The sequence below is a fragment of the Pristis pectinata genome, chromosome 43, assembly GCF_009764475.1.
Source record: "Pristis pectinata isolate sPriPec2 chromosome 43, sPriPec2.1.pri, whole genome shotgun sequence".
Taxonomy (NCBI): domain Eukaryota; kingdom Metazoa; phylum Chordata; class Chondrichthyes; order Rhinopristiformes; family Pristidae; genus Pristis; species Pristis pectinata.
In genome coordinates this window covers 1,902,238-1,925,059 of record NC_067446.1, presented here as the reverse complement: position 1 = coordinate 1,925,059, position 22,822 = coordinate 1,902,238, and the positions used below count along the sequence as shown (strand labels likewise).

General features: G+C 51.4%; 1 protein-coding gene across 5 annotated transcripts in view; it reads left to right on the top strand.

Moving 5' to 3' along the window:
• phf8 (PHD finger protein 8) overlaps positions 1-22,822 on the top strand; it is a 47,036-nt gene that overhangs the window by 12,451 nt on the left and 11,763 nt on the right. For 2 of the 5 annotated variants that reach the window (XM_052009058.1, XM_052009059.1), the window contains exons 6-15: positions 813-999; positions 1,251-1,413; positions 4,537-4,624; positions 7,033-7,139; positions 8,028-8,119; positions 10,000-10,089; positions 11,495-11,734; positions 14,885-15,006; positions 17,131-17,309; positions 18,217-18,302. In XM_052009058.1, coding sequence (XP_051865018.1) covers positions 813-999; positions 1,251-1,413; positions 4,537-4,624; positions 7,033-7,139; positions 8,028-8,119; positions 10,000-10,089; positions 11,495-11,734; positions 14,885-15,006; positions 17,131-17,309; positions 18,217-18,302 — 1,354 coding nt within the window. The remainder of the gene's footprint in view (positions 1-812; positions 1,000-1,250; positions 1,414-4,536; positions 4,625-7,032; positions 7,140-8,027; positions 8,120-9,999; positions 10,090-11,494; positions 11,735-14,884; positions 15,007-17,130; positions 17,310-18,216; positions 18,303-22,822) is intronic. The other 3 variants (XM_052009061.1, XM_052009060.1, XM_052009062.1) reach the window with 2 other exon arrangements.

Below are 22,822 nucleotides of genomic sequence, written 5' to 3'. Positions count from 1 at the left end.
TCCCATCAGTGGGAGGGGTCCCTCATCGGTGGGGGGGGGGGGGTGTTCACGCCCACAACATGAGGGGCCAGTCACTCAGTTCCGAGGCATGTCATAATTCCTTCTCTCGGGTGGCAGTGAATCCCTGGAATCCTCTGTGGATGTTGAAAGCTCTTATCGTGGAGTCACAGAGCAATACAGCCCGGATACAGGCCCTTCGGCCCAACCAGTCCATGCTGACCACGGTGCCCACCCAGCTCGTTCCAATTTCCTGCATTCGGCCCATATCCCACTCCCTGCCCCTCCATGTACCTGTCCAAGTGCTTCTTAAATGATACCGTTGTACCTGCCTCACCCACTTCCTCTGGCAGCTCGTTCCATCTACTCACCACCCTCTGTGTAGAAAAAGTTGCCCCTCAGGTCCCTTTTAAACCTTTCCCCTCTCACCTTGAACCTATGGTCCCCCAGTGTGTGAGGGAGAGGTAGAAACTCGGGGGTGGGGGGGCGATGTTAAATAGGATGAGTGCAGGGTTGTAATGGAGTACAATGGGGCAATGTGGGGGGCAGGGGAAGGGACGGAGGGGAGGGGGCACTGCGGGAAGCGGGGAGGAGGGAGGGAGCGCCGTGGGTTGGGGGGAGGGAGAGAGCACTGCGGGAGGAGGGAGGGAGAGCTGCGAGAGGGAGGGGGGAGGGAGTGCCGTGGGCAGGAAGGAGGGGGAGGGGAGGGAGCGCCACGGGAGGGAGGGGCAGCAAGGAACGTCCATGTTGGTTGTGGACGGAGGCGGTGTCAGTGGTCACCCCGCCCTGATTGGTTGCCCGCGGGCCAATGGCAGGCTGTCGAACCTGGTGGAGACTCCTCGGCTGGTGCGGAAGCTGTCGTGGGTGGAGAACCTGTGGCCGGAGTCATCGCTGTTCGAGCGGCCCAGCGTGCAGAAGTACTGCCTGATGGGGGTGAGGGACAGCTACACCGATTTCCACATCGACTTTGGGGGCACCTCCGTCTGGTACCACGTGCTCAAGGTAGGACTGGTCCGCTCTCTGCCTCCCCTCCCTCCCCTCCCCCCCTCTCCCCTCTCTCTCCTTGCCCTGAAAAGCCGCCGTGGTGTGGGAGGGGAGTGGGCCATTACAGGGAAACGCACGCGGACGCTTCATTACGGCGGGGATTTGAAGGGTTGCTGGCCCACGCGATCTGTTAGCTCAACCGCGAGGGCGTCCGGCTTGCTGCGATCGGGGTTTCGAGTGAGGCGTCACCTAATGGCTTCTTCGGGCAGGGGGAGAAGATTTTCTACCTGATCCGACCCACCAGCGCCAACCTGGCCTTGTTCGAGTGCTGGAGCTCCTCCAACAACCAGAATGAGATGTTCTACGGGGACCAGGTGGACAAGTGCTACAAGTGCTCAGTGAAGCAGGGCCAGACGCTCTTCATCCCGACAGGTGAGTCTTCCGACCACCATGGCACAATTTACCCTCCCACTGCTTCTCACAACTCATCTGTAACTCGCTTGAATCGGCTGGGCTATTCAACTGGGCGGGGCATCGCGCCAGAGCATCGTTACTCCCAATTTAAGGGGTCCTCCCGGTGTCGTGTCACTCCAACAGGGCTGCACTCCCTTGGGTTTTTTTTTGCCCTCATAATTGGTGGGGTGGTGGGACGGGGGCAGAGGTGAGGGCTTTAGTCTCCGAGAAGGCTCATTCGCCTGTGTGCTGCCGTGAAGGAATTGGCGAGGACTTGGCGTGCGGTCTCCCAGTCCGCAGAAACGCAGGCGTTGTCTTGGCAGTGGATCTGAGAATGGGATGATCTTTACTTTGGAGTGGAGGGCACGGAGGTGGATTGGTGATTGGTGTGGTATTGTAACATGAGAATGGGAGCAGAATTAGGCCATCTGGCCCATCGAGTCTGCTCTGCCATTCCATCATAGCTGATTTAGTTTTCCCTCTCAACCCCATTCTCCTGCCTTCTCCCCGTAACCTTTAACACCCTTACTAATCAAGAACCTATCAATCTCCGCTTTAAGCACACCCAATGACTTGGGCTCCACAGCCGTCTGTGGCAACGGATTCCACAGATTCACCACCCTCCGGCTGAAGAAATTCCTCCTCATCTCCGTTCTAAAGGGACGTCCTTTTATTCTGAGGCTGTGCCCTCTGGTCCTAGACTCTACCACTACTGGAAACTTCCTAGATCCCTCTGAATTTCATTCACTTGCAGCCTCTCTCCACCTTGATAGCAATCTGACGTGCCCTGGTAAGAGCAAGCAAATGACCTCACACTTCCCCACGTTAAACTTTCGTTGACCACTCACGAATTCGACTTGCATCCCGTGGCAGAATCAGCTTCCTCACCGCGACTTGCTGTTCCACCTATCTTCGTGTCGTGGGCAGATTTGGATATCTTGCACGTGGTTCCTTCCTCAGGGTCACCTTAATATAACTAGGACAGCAAGGATATCTGCGATGGGGGCAAGGCAAGGTCTAAGGGTCATGAAGCATGGAAATGGGCCCAGCTGGGCCATGCTGACTAAGATTTCTATCTCAGGTAGTCCCATTTGGCCCCTATCCCTCTAAACCTTTCCTATCCATGTCCCTGTCCAAGTAGAAGCATAGAAAACCTGTAGCACATACAGGCCCTTCGGCCCACAAAGCTGTGCCGAACGTGTCCCTACCTTAGAAGTTACTCGGCTTACCCACAGCCCTCTATTTTCCTCAGCTCCATGTACCTATCCAACAGTCTCTTCAAAGACCCTATCGTATCCGCCTCCACCACCGTTGCCGGCAGCCCATCCCACGCACTCACCACTCTCTGAGTCAAAAACTTACCCCTGACATCTCCTCTGTACCTACTCCCCAGCACCTTAAACCTGTGTCCTCTTGTGGCAACCATTTCAGCCCTGGGGAAAAGCCTCTGACTATCCACACGATCAATGCCTCTCATCATCTTATACACCTCTATCAGGTCCCCCCTCATCCTCCGTCACTCCAAGGAGAAAAGGCCGAGTTCCCTCAACCTGTTCTCATAAGGCATGCTCCCCAATCCAGGCAGCATCCTTGTAAATCTCTGCACCCTTTCTATGGCTTCCACATCCTTCCTGTAGTGAGGTGACCAGAACTGAGCACAGTACTCCAAGTGGGGTCTGACCAGGGTCCTATACAGCTGCAACATTACCTCTCGGCTCCTAAATTCAGTTCCACGATTGATGAAGGACAGTAATGGGGGCATTTGGAGGGCCAGGATGCTTCATCATCTAGTGTTGCTAATGTAGGGTTGTGGGATGTAACTGCTAGGTCAGGGAGTGCTCATAGAGAGAGGAGAACTGAGCCACACAAGAGTTTTGATATCAACTAAAGTGAGAGGATTTGTTCTGGAGTCTGAAAGGCTCCAGGGACAGTTTGTCTTCGGTTTTGGCAGCCTGCTCTGGGAAGGAGATCATTCAACTGGAAAGGGTGCAGAAAAGTCTCACGAGGACGTTGCCAGGACTTGAAGGAGGGAGTTACAGGGAGAGGTTGGACAGGCTCGGACTTCTCTCCTCGGGAATGTAGGAGGGGTGATCTTATCAAGGGGCAGAGATCGGGTGAATGCACTCTTTCCCCAGGGTTGGGGAATCAAGGGCACAGGTTTAAGGTGAGAGGGGGCAGATTTAATAAGATCCTGAGGGGCAGCTTTTTCACCCAGAGGGTGGTCGGTATATGGAACGAGCTGCCAGAGGAAGTGGTTGAGGCAGGTTCACGAACAACTTGGACTGGTATGTGGAGCGGAAAGGTTTAGAGGGATATGGTCCAAATGCTGGCAAATGGGACTAGCTTGGACGGGGCATCTTGTCCGCCATGGACCAGTTGGGCCGAAGGGCCTGTTTCTGTGCTGTAGGGCTCGATGACGGAAGGTGAGGTGTTGTTCGTCTGCTTTGGGCATTGTAACAATCCAGGACATCACAGGCAGAGAGGCCACAATGGGGTTTGGTTGGAGGCTGTTCTGTATCTCACCATGGGTCTGGGACCTCAGGTGTGGTGTTTTGATTGCATAAGGTCGGGACTCTTGTGGTGGGGCATAGACAGGGTGAAAGCACGCCGTCTAATTCCCGGGGAGGGGGTGGCATAGGTTTAAAATCAGAGGCGAGAGATTTAAAAGGGATATCAGGGGCAGCTTCTTCACGCAAAGGGTGGTGCGTATTTGGAATGAGCTGCCAGAAATAGTGGTTGAGGCGGGCACATTAGCAACATTTAAAAGTTGTCTAGGTAAGTCCATGGATAGGAGAGGTTGAGAGGGCTTTGGGTCAAACGCGGGCAGATGGGACTAGCTCGCCGGGCAACATGGTCGGCATGGACAAGTTGGGCCGAAGGGCCTGTTTCCCTGCTCTATGACTATAACCTGCGCCTGGCTTGGGTCACCTCTGAATCAGGCCATTGTCGCGTTGCAGACCCTTGAGCTCCCTGAGCCAGGTTGATGTGTCAGCGCAGGGGCTCGGGGGCTCGGGGGGTTGGCGAGGAGGGGGCGCGCCACACACTGGTACTACCTTCTCTGGAGTTCACACCCCTGCTAATCCCGATCCTTCTCTTCCGCAGGTTGGATCCATGCTGTACTCACCCCCCTGGACTGTATTGCCTTCGGCGGAAACTTCCTACACAGTCTGAACATCGAAATGCAATTAAAGTAAGTCCTGATGCACGGTTCCGACCCGAAATGTCGACAGTTCCTTCCACCCCCACAGATGCTGCTCAATCTGCTGAGTTCCTCCAGCAGCTCTCTTGTTGCAATTAAAGTAAGCTGCTCAACAGGTTTAAATTGCCTGAAGACCTTGCTTGTTAAACACCGCTTGTCTGCTTGTCTGAGCTCACAGCAGGTAGAATTTCGGGGCCGCTTGGCCCCTCGGTCTATGCTGGGGTTTGTGGAGGGTTGGTGCCAAGGAAGCATTTTGTGTGTGTGTGTGTGTGTGTGTGTGTGGAGTTTGCACACACTCCCTGTGACCGCATGGGTTTCCCCCGGGTGCTCTGGTTTCTTCCTGTGTCCCAACGAGTGTGCGGGATCGGTGGGTTAATCAGCCCAGTGTGTGGGTGAGGGGTACAATCTGGTGGGGGGTTTGGAGGGAACATGGCAAAATGAAAATGGGTGGTTGATGGTATTTGGTATTAGTTTCTTCTTGTCACTTGTACCGAGGTCCAGTGAAAAACTTGTCTTGTGCACCGATGGTACAGGTCAATTCATTAGACAGTGCAGTTACATTGAGTTAGTAGAGTGCATTGAGGTAGTACAGGTAAAAACAATAACAGTACAGAGTAAAGTGTCACAGCTACAGAGAAAGTGCAGTGCAATAAGGTGCAAGGTCACAACGGTAGATTGTGAGGTCAGAGTCCATCTCATGGTATAAGGGAACCGTTCAATAGTCTTATCACAGTGGGATAGAAGCTGTCCTTAAGTCTGGTGGTACGTGCCCTCAGGCTCCTGTACCTTCTTCCTGATGGAAGAAGAGAGAATGACCCGGGTGGGTGATTATGCTGGCTGCTTCACCAAGGCAGCGAGAGCTAAAGACGGAGTCGAAGGAGGGGAGGCTGGTGTCCGTGATGCACTGGGCTGTGTCCACAACTCTCTGCAGTTTCTTGCAGTCCTGAGCAGAGCAGTTGCCGTACCAAGCCGTGATACATCCAGATAGGATACTTTCTATGGTCATCGATAGAAGTTGGTGAGAGTCAAAGGGACAAACCAAATTTCTTTAGCCTCCTGAGGAAGTAGAGGCGCTGGTAAGCTTTCTTGGCCGTGGCGTCTACGTGATTTGACCAGGACAGGCTGTTGGTGATGTTCACTCCCAGGAACGTGAAGCTCTCAACCCTCTCAACCTCAGCACCATTGATGTAGACAGGTGCATGTACACCCCCCCCCCCTCCTTTTTGTTGGGCCATAGGGCCTGTTTCGATGCTGTCTCCCTGGGCTCTGTTGGGAGGGGTTAGCTGACAGGCTGAACTCTGAGGAAGCAATAAGAAGCTACTCAGGCCCTGTGCTGTTGTCCTGTAAGCCTGCCTGCCCTGTGTCACCTAGGAATGTACGGTCAAGTCTGGAACCACTGCTGTCCAAAGACGCAGAGCTTTGCAGCTTGCAGCTAATTACGTTTCCAAGTCGGGACAATCCATGACCTGGGGGTGTGGGGGGGGACCTGGGGGTGTGAGGGGGAGCCTGCGGGTGGTGGGGCTCCCCTATACTCCTGCCCTCGGCAGGAGAGGTGGAGGGTTTGGGAGGTGCTGTCGGAGTAGCCCCGGGCAAGGAGCCGTGGTGCATTCTGTAGACGGTGCACACTGCAGCCACTGTGGTGGAGGGAGGGAGTTTTTAAGGGGGGTGCATGGGCTGCTGATTGAGTGTGCCAGACGGTGCTGAGCTTCTTGAGAGTTGTTGGAGTCACACTCATCCCAGACAAGTGGGGAGTGTCCCGTCACACTGCTGACTTGTAGATGGTGGGAAAGGTAATGTGGCGGATGTGGAGTGCATGGACTAACTTCATCCAGGCAAGTGGGGAGTGTCCCGTAACACTCCTGACTTGTAGATGGTGGGAAAGGTAATGTGGCGGATGTGGAGTGCATGGACTAACTTCATCCAGGCAAGTGGGGAGTGTCCCGTCACACTGCTGACTTGTAGATAGGGTAAAGGTAATGTGGCGGATGTGGAGTGCGTGGACTAACTCCACCAGGCAAGCAGGGAGTGTCCCGTCACACTTGTAGGTGGTGGAAAGGCCTTGGGGTGTGTCCCTTGCCACGGTATACCGTATCTCCAAGCAGCAGGTCCTGTTGAGTGTCTGAGCAATGGTGACCCAAAGGTTGGGGTCCCGGGAACAGTGATACGTTTGTCCCAGAGTAAGCGGCCCCCAACCTTGTGGCCACCCATGGAAGGGGTAGGGTTGTACCACAAGGGCTCCTTCACTGCAGTGGAAGAGAATGGACTGAGTGCCACAGTTGGTTGTCGCAGAGCAGGTGCCCACACTCGAAGGTGGAGGAGCACTTGGCACTGAAGTCGCGCTGGTTGTTTACCCTCTTGCTCTGATACCCATGGTGTCCCTGCCTGCCCCTCTCTTCCAGGGCCTACGAGATAGAAAAGAGGTTGAACACGGCAGACCTCTTCAAGTTCCCGAACTTCGAGACCATTTGCTGGTACGTTGGGAAGCATCTCCTGGACACGTTCAGAGGTACGGAAGAACCAATATGTTTTGGCCGCCTGCTGTGAGCCACTCCAGTCTGTGTGTTATTCTCTGGCCCTCGCGCGCCGTTCCCTGCCCCGCTTGCTCCGGCCCGCAGGGGTCGGTGGGGGGGGGGGGGGGCGTTGTTGTGAGCGAAGGGAATAGATTCGAAGGATATCGAAAGTAAAAGACTCTGAACACAGTCTGGCAAGGAAGGATTTTATTTACAAAGACAAACGCGGGGAAAGGTAACGGGGGATAACACACACGCGTGTGCGCATGTACCAGTGATAGTGAGCATGGGGAAATCACAACAAGGGTAAGGTACACACACGCACACACAACGAACTGGGTACAAACAATCAAGGAAGAAACAGTACGATACCCACCATCCCTTGACTCAGTGCAGGCACAGCTCTGTGCTACCAGGGATACTAACTAATTTTTCCAGCGCCGTTTTACAGTTCCTCGGCCTGGAATGAAGCAGATGCTGCTAATTCTACCAAACAGTGCACAGCTTACCAACAAGGCATCCCTCGGAGACAAAAGAGAGACAACCAAGCACATGTGGCACTCTTTATAGTGCTGGAGGGCTGGGGGGTCCGGCCCAGGTAGTTCAAACAGGCCAATGGCCGAAGTTCAAAGGTGTTTAAAGGGACCAATGGTCAGGTGTGCACTGATGGGTGGGATGGAGCCAAACCTTGATTGGCAGTGGTGTGTCTTCCGAGCAGGTAGGGGGCAGTGCTGTCATCCGACTGGGTAGGGGCAGTGTCGTCACGTGACAGCCATGACCCTCCACAATGTGGGGGGTGGGGGGGGCTGGTTGAGGCGATTGGGGCGAGGCCAGGAGGGGTTTGTGTTCCTGTTGCCGGTAAAGCCTCCAAGTCTTCCCCGCAGGTCTGCGAGAGAACGGCAGGCACCCGGCTCACTACCTCGTGCATGGCGCCAAGTCGCTCAACATGGCCTTCAGGTCGTGGATGAAGAAGGAGGTAATGTCTGATTGACCCTTTACCCCTCCCTGAGCCACCAACGAGCGACAGGGCAGGGCCAGGGAGGGGGTAATTTGACCCAGCTGGGAATGAGGGGGGAGCTCAACAGATCAGAGGTCCAGATGACTACCACAGAACTTTGGCAGCACAGTGGTGCAGAGGGTAAAGCCACTGCCTCACGACGCCAGAGACCTGGGTTCGATCCTGACCTCTGGCACTGCCTCTGTGTGTGCGCATGTGGAGTTTGCACATTCTCCCTGTGACTGCGTGCGTTACCCGTTTTCCCCCTCCACCACGTGCTCCGGCTCCCTCCCACGTCCCAACCTCGTGCAGGGTCAGTGGGCTAATCGGCCGATTTACAGTGCCACAGGATCAATGTAGGATTGGTGCAGATGGGTGGTTGGTTGGTGGCACGGACTCGGGGGGGGGGGGGGGGCCAAAGGGCCTTTTTCTGTGCGCGCTCTCTCTCTCGCACGCTCGCGTTTTCTCTCTCTCTCGCTCCCTCTCTCTCTCTCTCTCTCTCTCTCTCTCGCACGCGCGCTCTCTCTCTCTCTCTCTCTCACTCTATCTATGACCTACACTCCCCACCTCTTAATGAATGGAAGCAACCAAAAAAATCTGTACTTTTTAAAACCCTTGACCCTCAGCGTCCACAGTGAAAGGGAATTCACAGTTGAGTTTATTGTCATGTGCACAAGTCCATGTGTGCACAGGTGCAATGAAAAACTTACTTGCAGCAGCACCACAGGCACAGAGCATCAGATAAGCAGCAGTCACAAGGAAAGCATAAACAGTTTCTACAAGAAAGAACACAATTAGAACAACAAGGTCCATTTTCGAGCGAAGTGATCAAAGTGGTCATTTGTGTTGCTAAACTGTAGTGATCAGTATTGGTTTATTATTGTCATTTGTACCGAGGTACAGTGAAAAACTTGTCTTGCAAACCGATCGTACAGGTCAATTCATTACACAGTGCAGTTACACAGAGGGCATTGAGGTAGTCTAGGTAAAAACAAGAAGTGCTAGTGGGGGAACCAGGAACCATAATTCTATTGGTTTTAAAGTAGTTATGGAAAAAGACAGGACTGGTCCACAAGTTAAAGTACTAAAGTGGAGAAAGGCTAATTTTGGAAGGATTAGACAAGAGTTTACAGAATATACAGAACAGAGCGTTATCGAAGTACATCACTACTTAAGTATAGCAACACTATGACCAATTTGCACTACAATGGACTGTTTTTTTTGTTCCAGTTGTGTTCTTTCTTGTACAGTTGTGTTTAATTTATGTTTTTCTTATGAATGGTGTGTACCTGATGCTGTCAAAGTCGAGTTTATTGTCAGATGCACAAGTCCATGTGTGCACGGGTGCAATGAAAAACTTGCAGCAGTATCACAGGCACACAGCATCAGATACACATCAGATAGGCAACATTCACAAGAAAAAAATAAATTAAACATAAATTACACAATTTTTACAAGAAAGATACAATCAGAACAAAGTAAAAAGTCCATTGTGGTCCAAAGTGGTCCCAGTGTTGCTGTACTGAGGCAGTGATTAGGGTTGTGCCAGTCGGTTCAAGAATCGAATGGTCGAAAGGAAGTAGCTGTTCCTGAACCTGGTGGTGTGGGACTTGAAGCTTGAAGTCCCACACCACCAGGTTCAGGAACGGTAGCTGCGAGAAGATGGCACGGCCCGGATGGTGGGGAATCTTTGATGATGGACATTGCCTTCCTGAGACACCACTCATGCCGATAAGCTTGAGATGCAGAGCAGCTGTGGTCTAAATGAATGGAGGGTTCTGAATGGCATCGTGTTCCCACCAAAGGAGAAGAGGTGAAGCCTTTGGCTCTTGTCTAATCCACTGCTTCTCATCCACAAGGCTCTCCCCGAGCATGAAGACGAAATTCCCGAGACGATCCGAACGGCTCAGCTCATTAAAGACCTCGCCAAGGAGATCCGCCTGGTGGACGTGAGTGTCAGTCATTTCCTTTCTCTCTGCCCCCCGGCACCTCTACAGGGCGTCCGCAGTGCGTGGATCCTTTCTCTCGCCTGGGTGAATGTCTCTACGTCACTGAGCCAGAGGGAGCCCTGGATTGCCTCGGTCGCAGTACCCGACCACCGACACTAGGTGGCCAGCTCTTCGAGGGGCAGTACACCCCTTTACACCCCTTCTCTCAACAGATCTTTGGATGCCCACACAGGGGCCTTTGGAGGTTCAGTACTGACCTCGCGTTTTGCCAGCAGTAATCTAAAGCAGTGTCCTGCCCCTGTTGCTGATTTGAGGAGCTAAATGGTCTCCTGTTCAAATTTCAGGGTATAAATGCCATGAAAATTTGCTTTTTACAGCAGCAGCTCAGCACATTACAAACATTAATTAATTTAAATTGTCTTATGAGGATAGGTTGAGCGAGCTAGGGCTTTTCTCTTTGGAGCAAAGGAGGATGAGAGGTGGCTTGATAGAGATGGACAAGATGACAAGAGGCATTTTCCCCAGGGCGGAAATGGCTCACACGAGGGGGCACACTTGGAGTGTGACCACACTTGGAGTATTGTGTTCCATTCTGGTCACCTCATTATAGGAAGGACGTGGAAGCTTCAGAGAGGGTGCAGAGGAGATTTACCAGGATGCTGCCTGGATTGGAGAGCATGTCTTATGAGGATAGGTTGAGCGAGCTGGGGCTTTTCTCTTTGGAGAGGAGGAGGATGAGAGGACACGATAGAGGTGTACAAGAGGCATAGATCGAGTGGACGGTCAGAGACTTTTTCCCAGGGCGACAATGGCTAACACAAGGGGACTTATTTTGAGGTGATTGGAGGAAAGTATAAGGGGGATGTCAGAGGCAAGTTTTTTTTTACAGAGGGAGTGATGGGTGCGTGGGACGCGCTGCCGGCAAAGGTTGTGGGGGCAGATACATCAGGGACATTTAAGAGAGTCTTACATAGACACATTAATGATGGAGAAATAGGGGGCTATGTGGGAGGGAGGGGTTAGATCGTTGCAGGATAAAATGTTGGCACAACATTGTGGGCCGAAGGGCCTGTACTGTGCTGTAATGTTCTATGAACCTTGAGGTGTGGGTCCTCAGGCTCCTGTACCTCCTGCCTGATGGCAGCATGGAGAAGAGGGCAGGGCCCGGATGGTGGGGGTCCCTGATGATGGATGCCACCTTCCTGAGATGTCGCCTCTCGCAGGCGCCCTCGACGGTGGGGAGAGCCGTGCCCTTGGTTTAGAGAAGAAATCTGGTTGAAGTAGCGACAGTCCAGTGAGGGAGACTCGATCAGACGCTGCCTACCACCCCCTCGTCCCCCCACCCCGAGGTTTGCGCTGGGAGGGGTCTCCCTGAAATCCTCCCCCCTCCACTCCTTCTCAACAGCCTGCCTGCCGTCAGTCCTTAGGGAAGGTGATGGGGCCCTTCGCCCTCCAGCGGAGCCCGCAGGCCGCTAGCCTCACCGACAAGCCGGGCCGCAAGAAGGGAGTCCAGCCGAGGGACGGCAGCAAGAAGAAGGGGAGGAAGGGCAAGGAGGTGCTGGGGCTGCAGTCGCCCGACCTTGACCTCCTGGAGATGCATACCAAGCAGACCCTGAGAAAGCTGGAGTCACCCAAAAATGAGAAGGTATGTCCCCACCCCCCGCCCCCAAGGAGCAGCACCTCGTATTCTTTCCCTTTTACAATATTTTTATTAATTCCGCAAAGAAAGTACAGGGTACATGAATCAAAAAGAGATAGAAACACTACTGAATACACTGTGTTAAATCATACTTGAAATCACAATACTCTATGTTAATAATCACCATAGAACAGTACAGCACAATACAGGCCCTTTGGCCCACAACGCTGTGCTGACCTTTAAACCTTGCCTAAGACTATCTAACCCCTTCCTCCCACATATCCCTCTATTTTAAATTCCTCCATATGCTTATCTAGCAATCTCTTGAATTTGACCGATGTACCTGCCTCCACCACCGCCCCAGGCAGCGCATTCCACGCCCCAACCACTCTCTGGGTGAAAAACCTTCCTCTGATATCTCCCTTGAACTTCCCACCCATTACTTTAAAGCCATGCCCTCTTGTATTAAGTATTGGTGCCCTGGGAAAGAGGCGCTGGCTGTCCACTCTATCTATTCCTTTTAATATTTTGTACACCTCTATCATGTCTCCTCTCATCCTCCTCCTCTCCAAAGAGTAAAGCCCGAGCTCCCTTAGTCTCTCCTCATAATGCACACTCTCCAAACCAGGCAGCATCCTGGTAAATCTCCTCTGCACCCTTTCCAACACTTCCACATCCTTCCTATAATGACGCAACCAGAACTGGACGCAGTACTCCAAGTGTGGGCTAACCAGAGTTTTGTAAAGCTGCATCATTACCTCGCGCCTCTTAAACTCGATCACCCGACTTATGAAAGCTAACATCCCATAAGCTTGTTCTCACACATGATAATTAATTAATAACGAATACATTGGAATAATTTTATGAGGAAAAAAAATCTAAACCCACTACCAAAACCGGAGCTGTTTAACAAGGAAAAAGGACAAGGAAAATCCCTTGACACATAACGATATCAGCCAATATCTGTCATTTAGTCACCAGATCAAAGGTTTTGAAAATAATTCAGAAGAGGTCCCCACAGCATTTGAAAGTCTAAGTTAGATTCAAAAATTGAACCACAGATCTTCTCTAAATTTAGGTATGATATAACATCCCGTAACCATTGAGCATGAGTAGGCAGAGTGACTTCCATCCATTTAAGCAACACAGCCCTCCTGGCTATAAGAGAAATAAAAGCCAGAGTGTGTCGATCAGAAGCCTCCAAAGTTATATCTTTTTCTCCAACAATCCCAAATAGTGCAGTTAAAGGATTAAGTTTAAAATTTATTTTAAAGAGCACAGAAAAAGTTTGAAACACCTCTGTCCAGTATTTTTTTTAAAGACTCTGACATGTCCAAAACATGTGAATTAAAGAAGCCTCTCCATTATTGCATTTATCACAATAAGGAGATGTATCCAAATATTCTCGTGTTCTGTCCTGGGGGGTCTGCAACCCACTGGCGTGAACATCTTGGGTGAACCCCTCCGGGCACTCCCTCTTTCTTCCCATCTTCGTCCCCCTCCTCCGCCTTCCATCCACCCCCTACACATGGTTCACCCACAGATTCCACCCCCCCCCCCCCCCCCCCCATCCAATCTGGTTCCAGTTCCTCCTGCCATGTATCTCTCCCCTAATGGTTCCCATTCTCATCTCCTTTACTTAGTCCAGCACTGGGAGCCCTTTGTGTTCCTGCTTAACCCCCTCCAGTGGCTGCCTCCGATCTTCACCCCCTGCCTCGTTTCCTCTGCATCTCGTTTCTCTCCCCCTCTCCCCCCATCCATTCACCTCTCACTGCCTCCCACCTCCACGACCTGGCCATTACCTTCCACCCCTTCTCAGCCCACCGCCTTGGATTCCTGTCTCGCCACCCCCCTCCTCCCTTCTCCTCTGGGTGACTCCAACCTCGGCCCCGATGCAGGGTCTCGATCCGAAACGTCGGCGATTCCTTCCCCTCCCACAGACGCTGCTGGGCCCCCGCCGAGTTCCTCCGGCAGATTGTTTGTGCTTCCACCCTCGCCCCATGCCTGGCGACACAACTGTTTCACGCCACTGACGTGCGCTCCTCTCTGGGCAACATCCGGCCCCTTACTCTCCACCTGCCCTTCCCCCTGCCTTGCCGCCAACGTAATCGAGGATCACTCCCACCCTGGACATTCTCTCTTCTCCCCCACTCCCATCGGGCGGAAGACACAAAAGCCTGAAAGCACGTACCACCGGACTCAGGGACAGCTTCTATCCCGCCGTTATCGGACTCTTGAATGCGGCTCTCGTACGATGAATTCTTGACCTTCCAATCTGCCTCATCATAAATTGGTTTATTATTGTCACATGTACCGAGGGACAGTGAAAGACTTTGTTCTGCATGCCGTCCATACAGATTATTTTATCACATCGTTGCATTGAGGTAGTACCAGGGAAAAACAATAGCAGAATGCAGAATAAAGTGTTAGTTACAGAGAAAGTGCAGTGCCGGCAGACAATAAGTTGCAAGGCTATAATGAGGTAGATTGTGAGGTCGAGAGTCCATCTTATCGTACTAGGGGACCGTTCAATAGTCTTATAACAGTGGGATAGAAGCTGTCCTTGAGCCTGGTGGTACGTGTTTTCAGGCTTTTGTATCTTCTGCCCGATGGGGTGGGGGGGGGGGGGGGCGAGATGGGGTGCTGGCTGTTTTACCAAGGCAGTGGGAAGTGTAGACAGTCCATGGAGGGGAGGCTGGTGTCCATGATGTGCTGAGCTGCGTCAACAACTCTCTGCAGTTTCTTGCTGTCCTGGGCAGAGCAGTTGCCGTACCAAGCTGTGATGCATCCGGACAGGATGTTTTCTATTGTGCATCTGTACCAATTGGTGAGGGTCAACCGGGAGAAGCCAACCTCGCACTTCTGTCAACCTGCGCTGCACTTTCTCTGTAACTGTGACACGATATTCTGCACTCAGTTTTCCTTCTTACTACCTCTGTGTACTTATGTGATGAAATGATCTGTATAGATGGCATGCAAAACAAAGTTTTTCCACTGTACCTCGGTACATGTGACAATAATAAATCAATTCCGATTCCTACCCCTGCCCCTTGCTCCTTCCCCTGTTCTGCGGTGTATTGTGTTCCTGCTGCTGTCTCGAATGGCCCCCGTCACACCTCTCCCTCCCTCACCTCTCCCTTGTCCTGCCTTTGACAGCGGGACGTGTCCAGCACCCAGCTGCAGATGGGGACCCTGGAGGGCGAGCTGGCAATGGACGCATCAGTCAACCTGGACGACAGCAAGCTGCGCTTCGTGCTATCCAACGGAAAGATAATGAGGCAAGTCTTCGGTCTCTTAACAGGAAAAATCTCACCAGCTACTTGTGCATTAACTTCAATTCCCATTATATTTTACTATGTCAACGGTCACACTGCAATTACAGACGCTGGCCGTTGTGTGGAATGTGGTACGTAATTGGCCTTTGCAGCCAGACCTGTCCCCCACTGGGGAGAGAGTATGACGTGCTTGACGGAAGGTTATCAAAGGTTTCAGTGGGATACACTTAGAGTACTGTGTGTCCAGTTCTGGTCGCCTCATTATAGGAAGGATGTGGAAGCGTTGGAAAGGGTGCAGAGGAGATTTACCAGGATGCTGCCTGGTTTAGAGAGAGTGCATTATGAGGAGAGACTAAGGGGGCCAGGGCTTTACTCTTTGGAGAGGAGGAGGATGAGAGGAGACATGATAGAGGTGTACAAAATATTAAGAGGAATAGATAGAGTGGACAGCCAGCGCCTCTTTCCCAGGGCACCAATGCTCAATACAAGAGGGCATGGCTTTAAAGTAATGGTTGGGAAGTTCAAAGGAGATCAGAGGAAGGTTTTTTACCAAGAGAGTGGTTGGGGCATGGAATTTGCTGCCTGGGGCGGTGGTGGAGGCAGGTACGTTGGTCAAATTCAAGAGATTGCTAGATAAGCATATGGAGGAATTTAAAATAGAGGAATATGTGGGAGGAAGGGGTTAGACAGTCTTAGGCGAGGTTTAAAGGTGGGCACAACATTGTGGGCCGAAGGGCCTGTATTGTGCTGTACTGTTCTATGTTCTATATAGACCAGTACAGGTGGAGAAATGGCAGATGGAGTTTAATCGGGGCAAATGTGAGGTATTGCTCTTTGGGAGGTCAAATGAAGAGTACAGCAAATGGCAGGACCCTTTGGAGCATTGATATACAGAAGGATCTTGGGGTGCAAGTCCACAGCTCCCTGAAAGTGCCAACACAAGTAGATAGGGTGGTAAAGAAGGCGTACAGCACTTTGCCTACATTGGTTGGGCTGTTGGGTAGAAAAGCCGGGAAGTCACATTGCAGCTGCACAAAATTGTGGTCAGGCCACAATCGGAGTGTTGTGTGCAGTTCTGGTCGCCCCATTACAGGAAGGACGTGGAGGGTGCGGAAGAGGATGCTGCCTGGATTGGAGGGTATCGGCTATGAGGAGAGACTGGACAAACTTGTGTTGTTTTCTCTGGAACGTCGGAGGCCGAAGACGGGGTAGGGGGACCTGAGAGAAGTTTATAAATTTCCAAGAGGCATAGAAATCTTATTCCCAGGGTGGAAGTGTCAAATACAAGAGGACGCAGAGCGGCGGGCGCCTGGAACGGGCTGCCAGGGGAGGTGCTGGAAGCAGATAGGACAGCAACGTTCCGGGGCATGTGGACAGAGGTAGTAGAAACATAGAAAACCTACAGCACATAGAGGCCCTTCAGCCCACAAAGCTGTGCCGAACATGTCCCTACCTTAGAAATTACTAGGCTTACCCACAGCCCTCTATTTTTCTCAGCTCTGTGTACCTATCCAAAAGTCTCTTCAAAGACCCTATCATATCCGCCTCCACCACCGTTGCCGGCAGCCCGTTCCCCGCACTCACCACTCTCTGAGTAAAAAACTTACCCCTGACATCTCCTCTGTACCTACTCCCCAGCACCTTAAACCTCTTGTCCTCTTGTGGCAACTATTTCAGCCCTGGGAAAAAGCCTCTGACTATCCACATGATCAATGCCTCTCATCATCTTATACACCAGGTCCCCCCTTATCCTCCGTCGCTCCAAGGAGAAAAGGCCGAGTTCCCTCAACCTGTTTTCATAAGGCATGCTCCCCAATCCAGGCAGCATCCTTGTAAATCTTCTCTGCACCCTTTCTATGGCTTCCACATCCTTCCTGTAGTGAGGCGACCAGAACTGAGCAAAGTAATGGAGGGATGCAGGCCAATGGCATTAGTTCTGCTTGGCATCACAGTCAGCACAGACATGATGGGCTGAAGGACCTTTTCCTGTGCTGTGTTGCTTGAGGGGTGGTGGGTTCAAGGGAGAGCTCCCTTATCTGACAAACCCCACCCCTCTGAGCCGACCTCTGCACCATGCCAGGGACAGGTCTGCCCCCTGCCCAGACTGACTGCCCGCTTCTCCTTCAGTAACAAGGGGCTGAAGCTGCAGCCGGGCTCAGGCAAGTTCGAGCCCCTCTTCGGGATGTTGAAGGGGGTGAAGCACTGTATCAAGGATGACTACGACTACGACTCCGAGGACGACCTGCAGATCGACGAGACCCCGCGCAAGGAGCGTCGGCTTATCAACGCCAGTAAAAAGTTGCTGAGTAAGTTCCTGCCCGTCGCTACCCCTCCCCCGTAAACCCACCCCAGAAGCATTGAGGTGCCTCCAAAGAGAGAAAGTCCAGCAATCACACCCTGACATTCAATGGTATTGGCATCACTGTCCGTATCCTGGGGAGTTACCATTGACCAGAAACAGAACTGGAGTGGCCCTATACACATTGCGGCTTTGAGAGCAGGTCAGAGGCTGGGAATCCCGCAGGGAGTAACTTGCCTCCTAACTCCCCAAAGCTTTTCCCCCATCTACAAGTCGGGATGTGACGGAGCACTTCCCACTTGCCTGGGTGGGGTTAGTCCATGCCCTCCACATCCGCTACAGTACTTTTCCCCCACCTACGTCAGGAGTGACGGGACACTCCCCACTTTCCTCGGTGGAGTTATCTTATGCACTCCACATCCGCCACATTACCTCTCCCCCATCTACATGTCAGGAGCGTGATAGAACACTCCCCACTTGCCTGGGTGAGGGCAGCTTCAACAACACTCAAGCTCGGCGCCATCCAGGACACAGCAGCCCACTTGATAGGCACCCCATCCACGGCCGTTCACTCACCCCACCACTGACGCACAGTAGCAGCAGTTTGTACTGTCTACAGGAGGACACAGGTTTAAGGTAAGAGGGGAAAGATTCAAAAGGGACCCGAGGGGCAAATTTTTCACACAGAAGGTGGTGAGTATATGGAACAAGGCGGGTACAATTACAACATTTGGACAGGTCCGTGGATAGGGAAGGTTTAGAGGGATATGGGCCAAGTGCAGGCAAATGGGACTGGCTCGGGCTGGCATGGATGATTTGGGCCAAAGGGCCTGTTTCCGTGCCCTGTGACTCAGTGAAGCCACGCTTCCCGTCTCAGACCGCAAGCGACTAACGTCCGGCTCTTTCCCCTCCAGAGCTGCCCTGCCGACTACCCCGCGCCAAGCCCTGCAAGGATCCCACTCGCAAGCGGGAACCTGGTGAAGTGGACTTCGACATTGTGGTAAGGATTGTGGATTTAATCTCTCCGCGGAGCCTTACCCCTCCTCACACTGGCGCCGAGAGCAGAGGTTGTTCACTGGGATCAGTATTTGTCACACTCCCTCCCCACCCACCACCAAACCTCTCGAGGGAGGGCGAGTTGCCAGCTTGAACCACAGCCCACTGTGTGGGGAAGCTGCTTTCACGTTGCCCTTGGCGAGCGTGTTCCCGGGTTTAGACATCGCGACCCTTCCACGTTGCAGCTGTACAAAACATTGGTTAGACTGCACTGTGGAGTGTTGTGTGTGTTTCTGGCCGCCACACTACAGGAAGGATATGGTAGCAACAGAGAGAGTACAGAAGAGACTCACCGGGATGTTGCCTGGAATGGAGGGCTGTGGTTTGATTGGATGGGCTGGGTTCATTCTCAATGGAATGCCGGAGTCATACAGCATAGAAACAGGCCCTTTGGCCCAACACATCCATGCCGACCACGGTGCCCATCGAAGCTTGTCCCATTTGCCCACGTTTGGCATTGGTTTATTATTGTCACTTGTATCGAGGTCCAGTGAAAAGCTTGCCTTACATACCGATCGTACAGGTCAATTCATTACACAGTGCAGTTACATTGGGTTAGTACAGAGTGCGTTGAGGTAGTACAGGTAAAAACAATAACAGTACAGAGTAAAGTGTCACAGCTACAGAGAAAGTGCAGTGCAATAAGGTGCAAGGTCACAACAAGGTAGATCGCGAGGTCAGAGTCCATCTCATGGTATAAGGGAACCGTTCAATAGTCTTATCACAGTGGGGTAGAAGCTGTCCTTAAGTCTGGTGGTACGTGCCCTCAGGCTCCTGTATCTTCTACCCGATGGGAGAGGAGAGAAGAGAGAATGTCCCGGGTGGGTGGGGTCTTTGATTATTCTGGCTGCTACATCAAGACAACAAGAGGTAAAGACAGAGTCCAAGGAGGGGATGCTGGTGTCTGTGATGTGCTGGGCTGTGTCCACAACTCTCCGCAGTTTTTTGTGGTCCTGGGCAGGGCAGTTGCTGTACCAAGCCGTGATGCATCCAGATTTGGCCCATATCCCACTCAACTTCTCCTATCCATGCACTTATCCACGTGTATTTTTAATGTTGTTGTTGTACCTGCCTCGACCACTTCCTCTGGCAGCTCGTTCCATGTACCCACTACCCTCTGTGTGAAGAAGTTGTCCCTCTTAAATCTCTCCCCTTTCCCCTTAAAAGGTAGATCGTAATTATAAAACGTTAGTCAGATCACACGTGGGGTACTGCGTGCAGTTCTGGTCGCCCCATTACAGGAAGGATGTGGAGACTGTGGAGAGGGTGTAGAAGAGGTTCACCAGGATGCTGCCTGGATTAGAGAGCATGAGCTAAAAGGAGAGGTTGGACAAACTTGGATTATTCTCCTTCAAGCATCGGGGGCCGAGGGGAGACCTGATAGAGGTTTTTAAAATTATGAGAGTCATAGATAGGGTAGACAGAGTCTTTTCCCCTTGGTAGAAATGTCAAATACTAGAGGACATGCTGTTAAGGTTGGGTGTGAGTTTAAAGGTAATGTGGGGGGCAAGTTTTTTACGCAGAGGGTGCGAGGTGACTGGAATGGGTTACCAGGGGTAGTAGTGGAAGCAGGCAGTTTGGAGTTTAAGAGGCCTTTAGACAGACACATGAATATGCAGGGAATGGAGGGATGATACAAAGGAGGACATTTAGTATAAATCGGCATCAAGATCGGCACAACATTGTGGGCCGAATGGCCTGTTCCTGTGCTGGACTGTTCTATGTTCTGTATAAAGTAAAAAGCAAAATTGTGGAAACAATCAGCAGGTTTAGCTGTATCCGTGTGATCAGAATCAGGTTGATTCTCACTGATGTATGTCGTGAAGTTTGTTGTTTCGTGGCAGCAGTACAGTGTTATTCATAAAAATTAGTATAAGTTACAGAAATAAATTAGTGCAAAAAGGAATAACGAGGTAGGGTTCATGGACCGTTCAGAAATCTGATGGCGGAGGGGAAGAAGTTGTTCCTGAATCGTTGAGTGTGGGTCTTCAGGCTCCTGTACCTCTTCCCCGATGGTAGTAACGCGAAGAGGGCACGTCCCGGGTGGTGATGGATGCCACCCTCTTGAGGCATCAGAGTCGATGCTTCGGAGCAAAGATCCTTCACGAGAATCGTCAGTCAAAGAATCTTCGACCTGAGGTGCCAACAACATCTTTCCACATTTTGTGCTTTTATCTCAGATTTCCAACATCAACAGCAGGGGTGACCTTTCAGAAGTTTATAAAATAATGATGGCAAGAGATAGGGTCGATAATCAGAATCTTTTTCCCAGGGCAAGGGGAGTTTAGAACTGGAGGGTTTAAGCTGAGAGGGGAGGAATTTAGAGGTGATATGAGTTTGTCACACAGTGGTCTGGTGGTTATTCAGAATGGGCTGTCAGAGGTGGGGGTGGAAGCAGGTACAATAACAACACTTAAAAGGCATCTGGACAGCTACTTGGATAGGACAAGTGTAGAGGGACATGGGCCTGATGCCTGTGATTTATAAAATGTCTCGGGCTGCAGTTAGGATAGATTGTCGGTCTCTTTCCCAGGGCAGGGAGTCTAGAGCGAGAGAGCACAGATTTAAGGTGAGAGGGGAGAAATTGAGAGATCTGAGGTGTTAACTTTTTCACAGCAGAGGGTGGTGAACATCTGGAACGAGGTGGCAGAGGCAGATACATAACGAATGTGTAAAAGGCATTTGGACAGGTACTTGGGGAGGAAAGGTATAAAGGTCGACAAGTTCCCTGAGTGTTGTGCACTCATTCAAGTTGAGAGGCAAGTCAAAATCAGAGTTGGGTTCATTATCACTGTTTTGTATGTCGTGAAATCTGTTGTTTTGTGGCAGCAGTACAGTGCAAAGACATAAAATTATGATAAATTACAAATAAATAGTGCAAAAAAAAGGAACAATGAGGTAGTGTTCATGGGTCTTGGATCGTTCAGAAATCTGATGGCGGAGGGGAAGAAGCTGTTCCTGAATCATCGAGTGTGGGTCTTCAGGCTCCTGTACCACCTCCCTGATGGTAGTAACGAGAAGAGGGCATGTCCTGGGCGGTGAGGGTCCGTAGTGATGGATGCTGCCTTGTTGAGGCACCACCTCTTGAAGATGTCCTCGATGGTGGGGAGGGTTGTGCCTGTGATGGAGCTGGCTGAGTCTACAACCCTCTGCAGCCTCTTGCGATCCTGTGCATTGGAGCCTCCATACCAGGCTGTGATGCAACCAGTCAGAATGCTCTCCACCGTACATCTGTAGAAGTTTGTAAGTCTTCAATGACATGCCAAATCTCCTTCATCTTCTAAGTGGAGATGCCGGCGGGCCACCTTCATGGTTGCATCTACGGGCTGGGCCCAGGATAGATGTTGATGCCCAGGAACTTGAAGCTGCTCACCCTTTCCACCGCTGACCCCTCAGTGAGGACTGGTGTGTGTTCTCCTGACTTCCCCTTCCTGAAGTCCATAGTCACTTACTTGGTGGTGCCCATCTGAGTGAGTTCCATTTGGCCCATATCCCTCGAAACCTTTCAGATGCATGTACCTGTCCAAATGCCTTTTAAATGTTGTTATTGTGCCTGGTGCCTCTGGCAGTGAAGAAATGAGAGAGAGAGAAAATGGGGAACTTCTTATCTATTATCCTCACATCTTGGGAAATGATGAAATCTATAATAAAGGAAGTGATCTCAAGACATTTACAAAGTAATAATATAATTGCTCAGAGTCACCATGGACTTCAGAAGAGGAAATTGGTGTTGGTTTATTATTGTCACTTGTACCGAGGTACAGTGAAAAATTTGTTTTGCATACTGACCGTACAGGTCAATTCATCACATCAGTGCATTGAGGTAGTACAAGGGAAAATAATAACAGAATGCAGAATAAAGTGTTACAGTTACAGAGAAAGTGCAGTGCAGGCAGACAATAAGGTGCAAGGCTATAAGCGAGGGAGATTGCGAGGGCAAGAGTCCATCTTATCATACTAGGAGACCATTCAATAGTCTTGTGACGGCGGGATAGAAGCTGTCCTTGAGCCTGGTGCTTTCAGGCTTTTGTATCTTCTGCCCCATGGGAGAGGGGAGAAGAGAGAATGTCCGGGGTGGCTGGGATCATTGATTATGCTGGCTGCTTTACCGGGGCAGCAGTAAGTGTAGACAGAGTCCATGGAGGGGAGGCTGGTTTCCATGATATGCTGAGCTGTGTCCACAACTCTCTGAAGAGGATATCGTGTTTGGCTCGCCCACTAGAGTTCTCTGAGGATCAGAATCAGGTTTATTATCACTGACTGATCCTATGTCATGAAATTTTGTGGCAGCTGTACTGTGCAAAGACATTAAAAATCACTGTAAATTACAAAATAAATAAATAGTGCAACATAAAAAGGTAGTCTTAATGGACCGTTGGGAAATCTGATGGCGGAGGGGAAGAAGCTGTCCCTGAGTCGTTGAGTGTGGGTCTTCAGGCTCCTGTACCTCCTCCCCAATGGTAG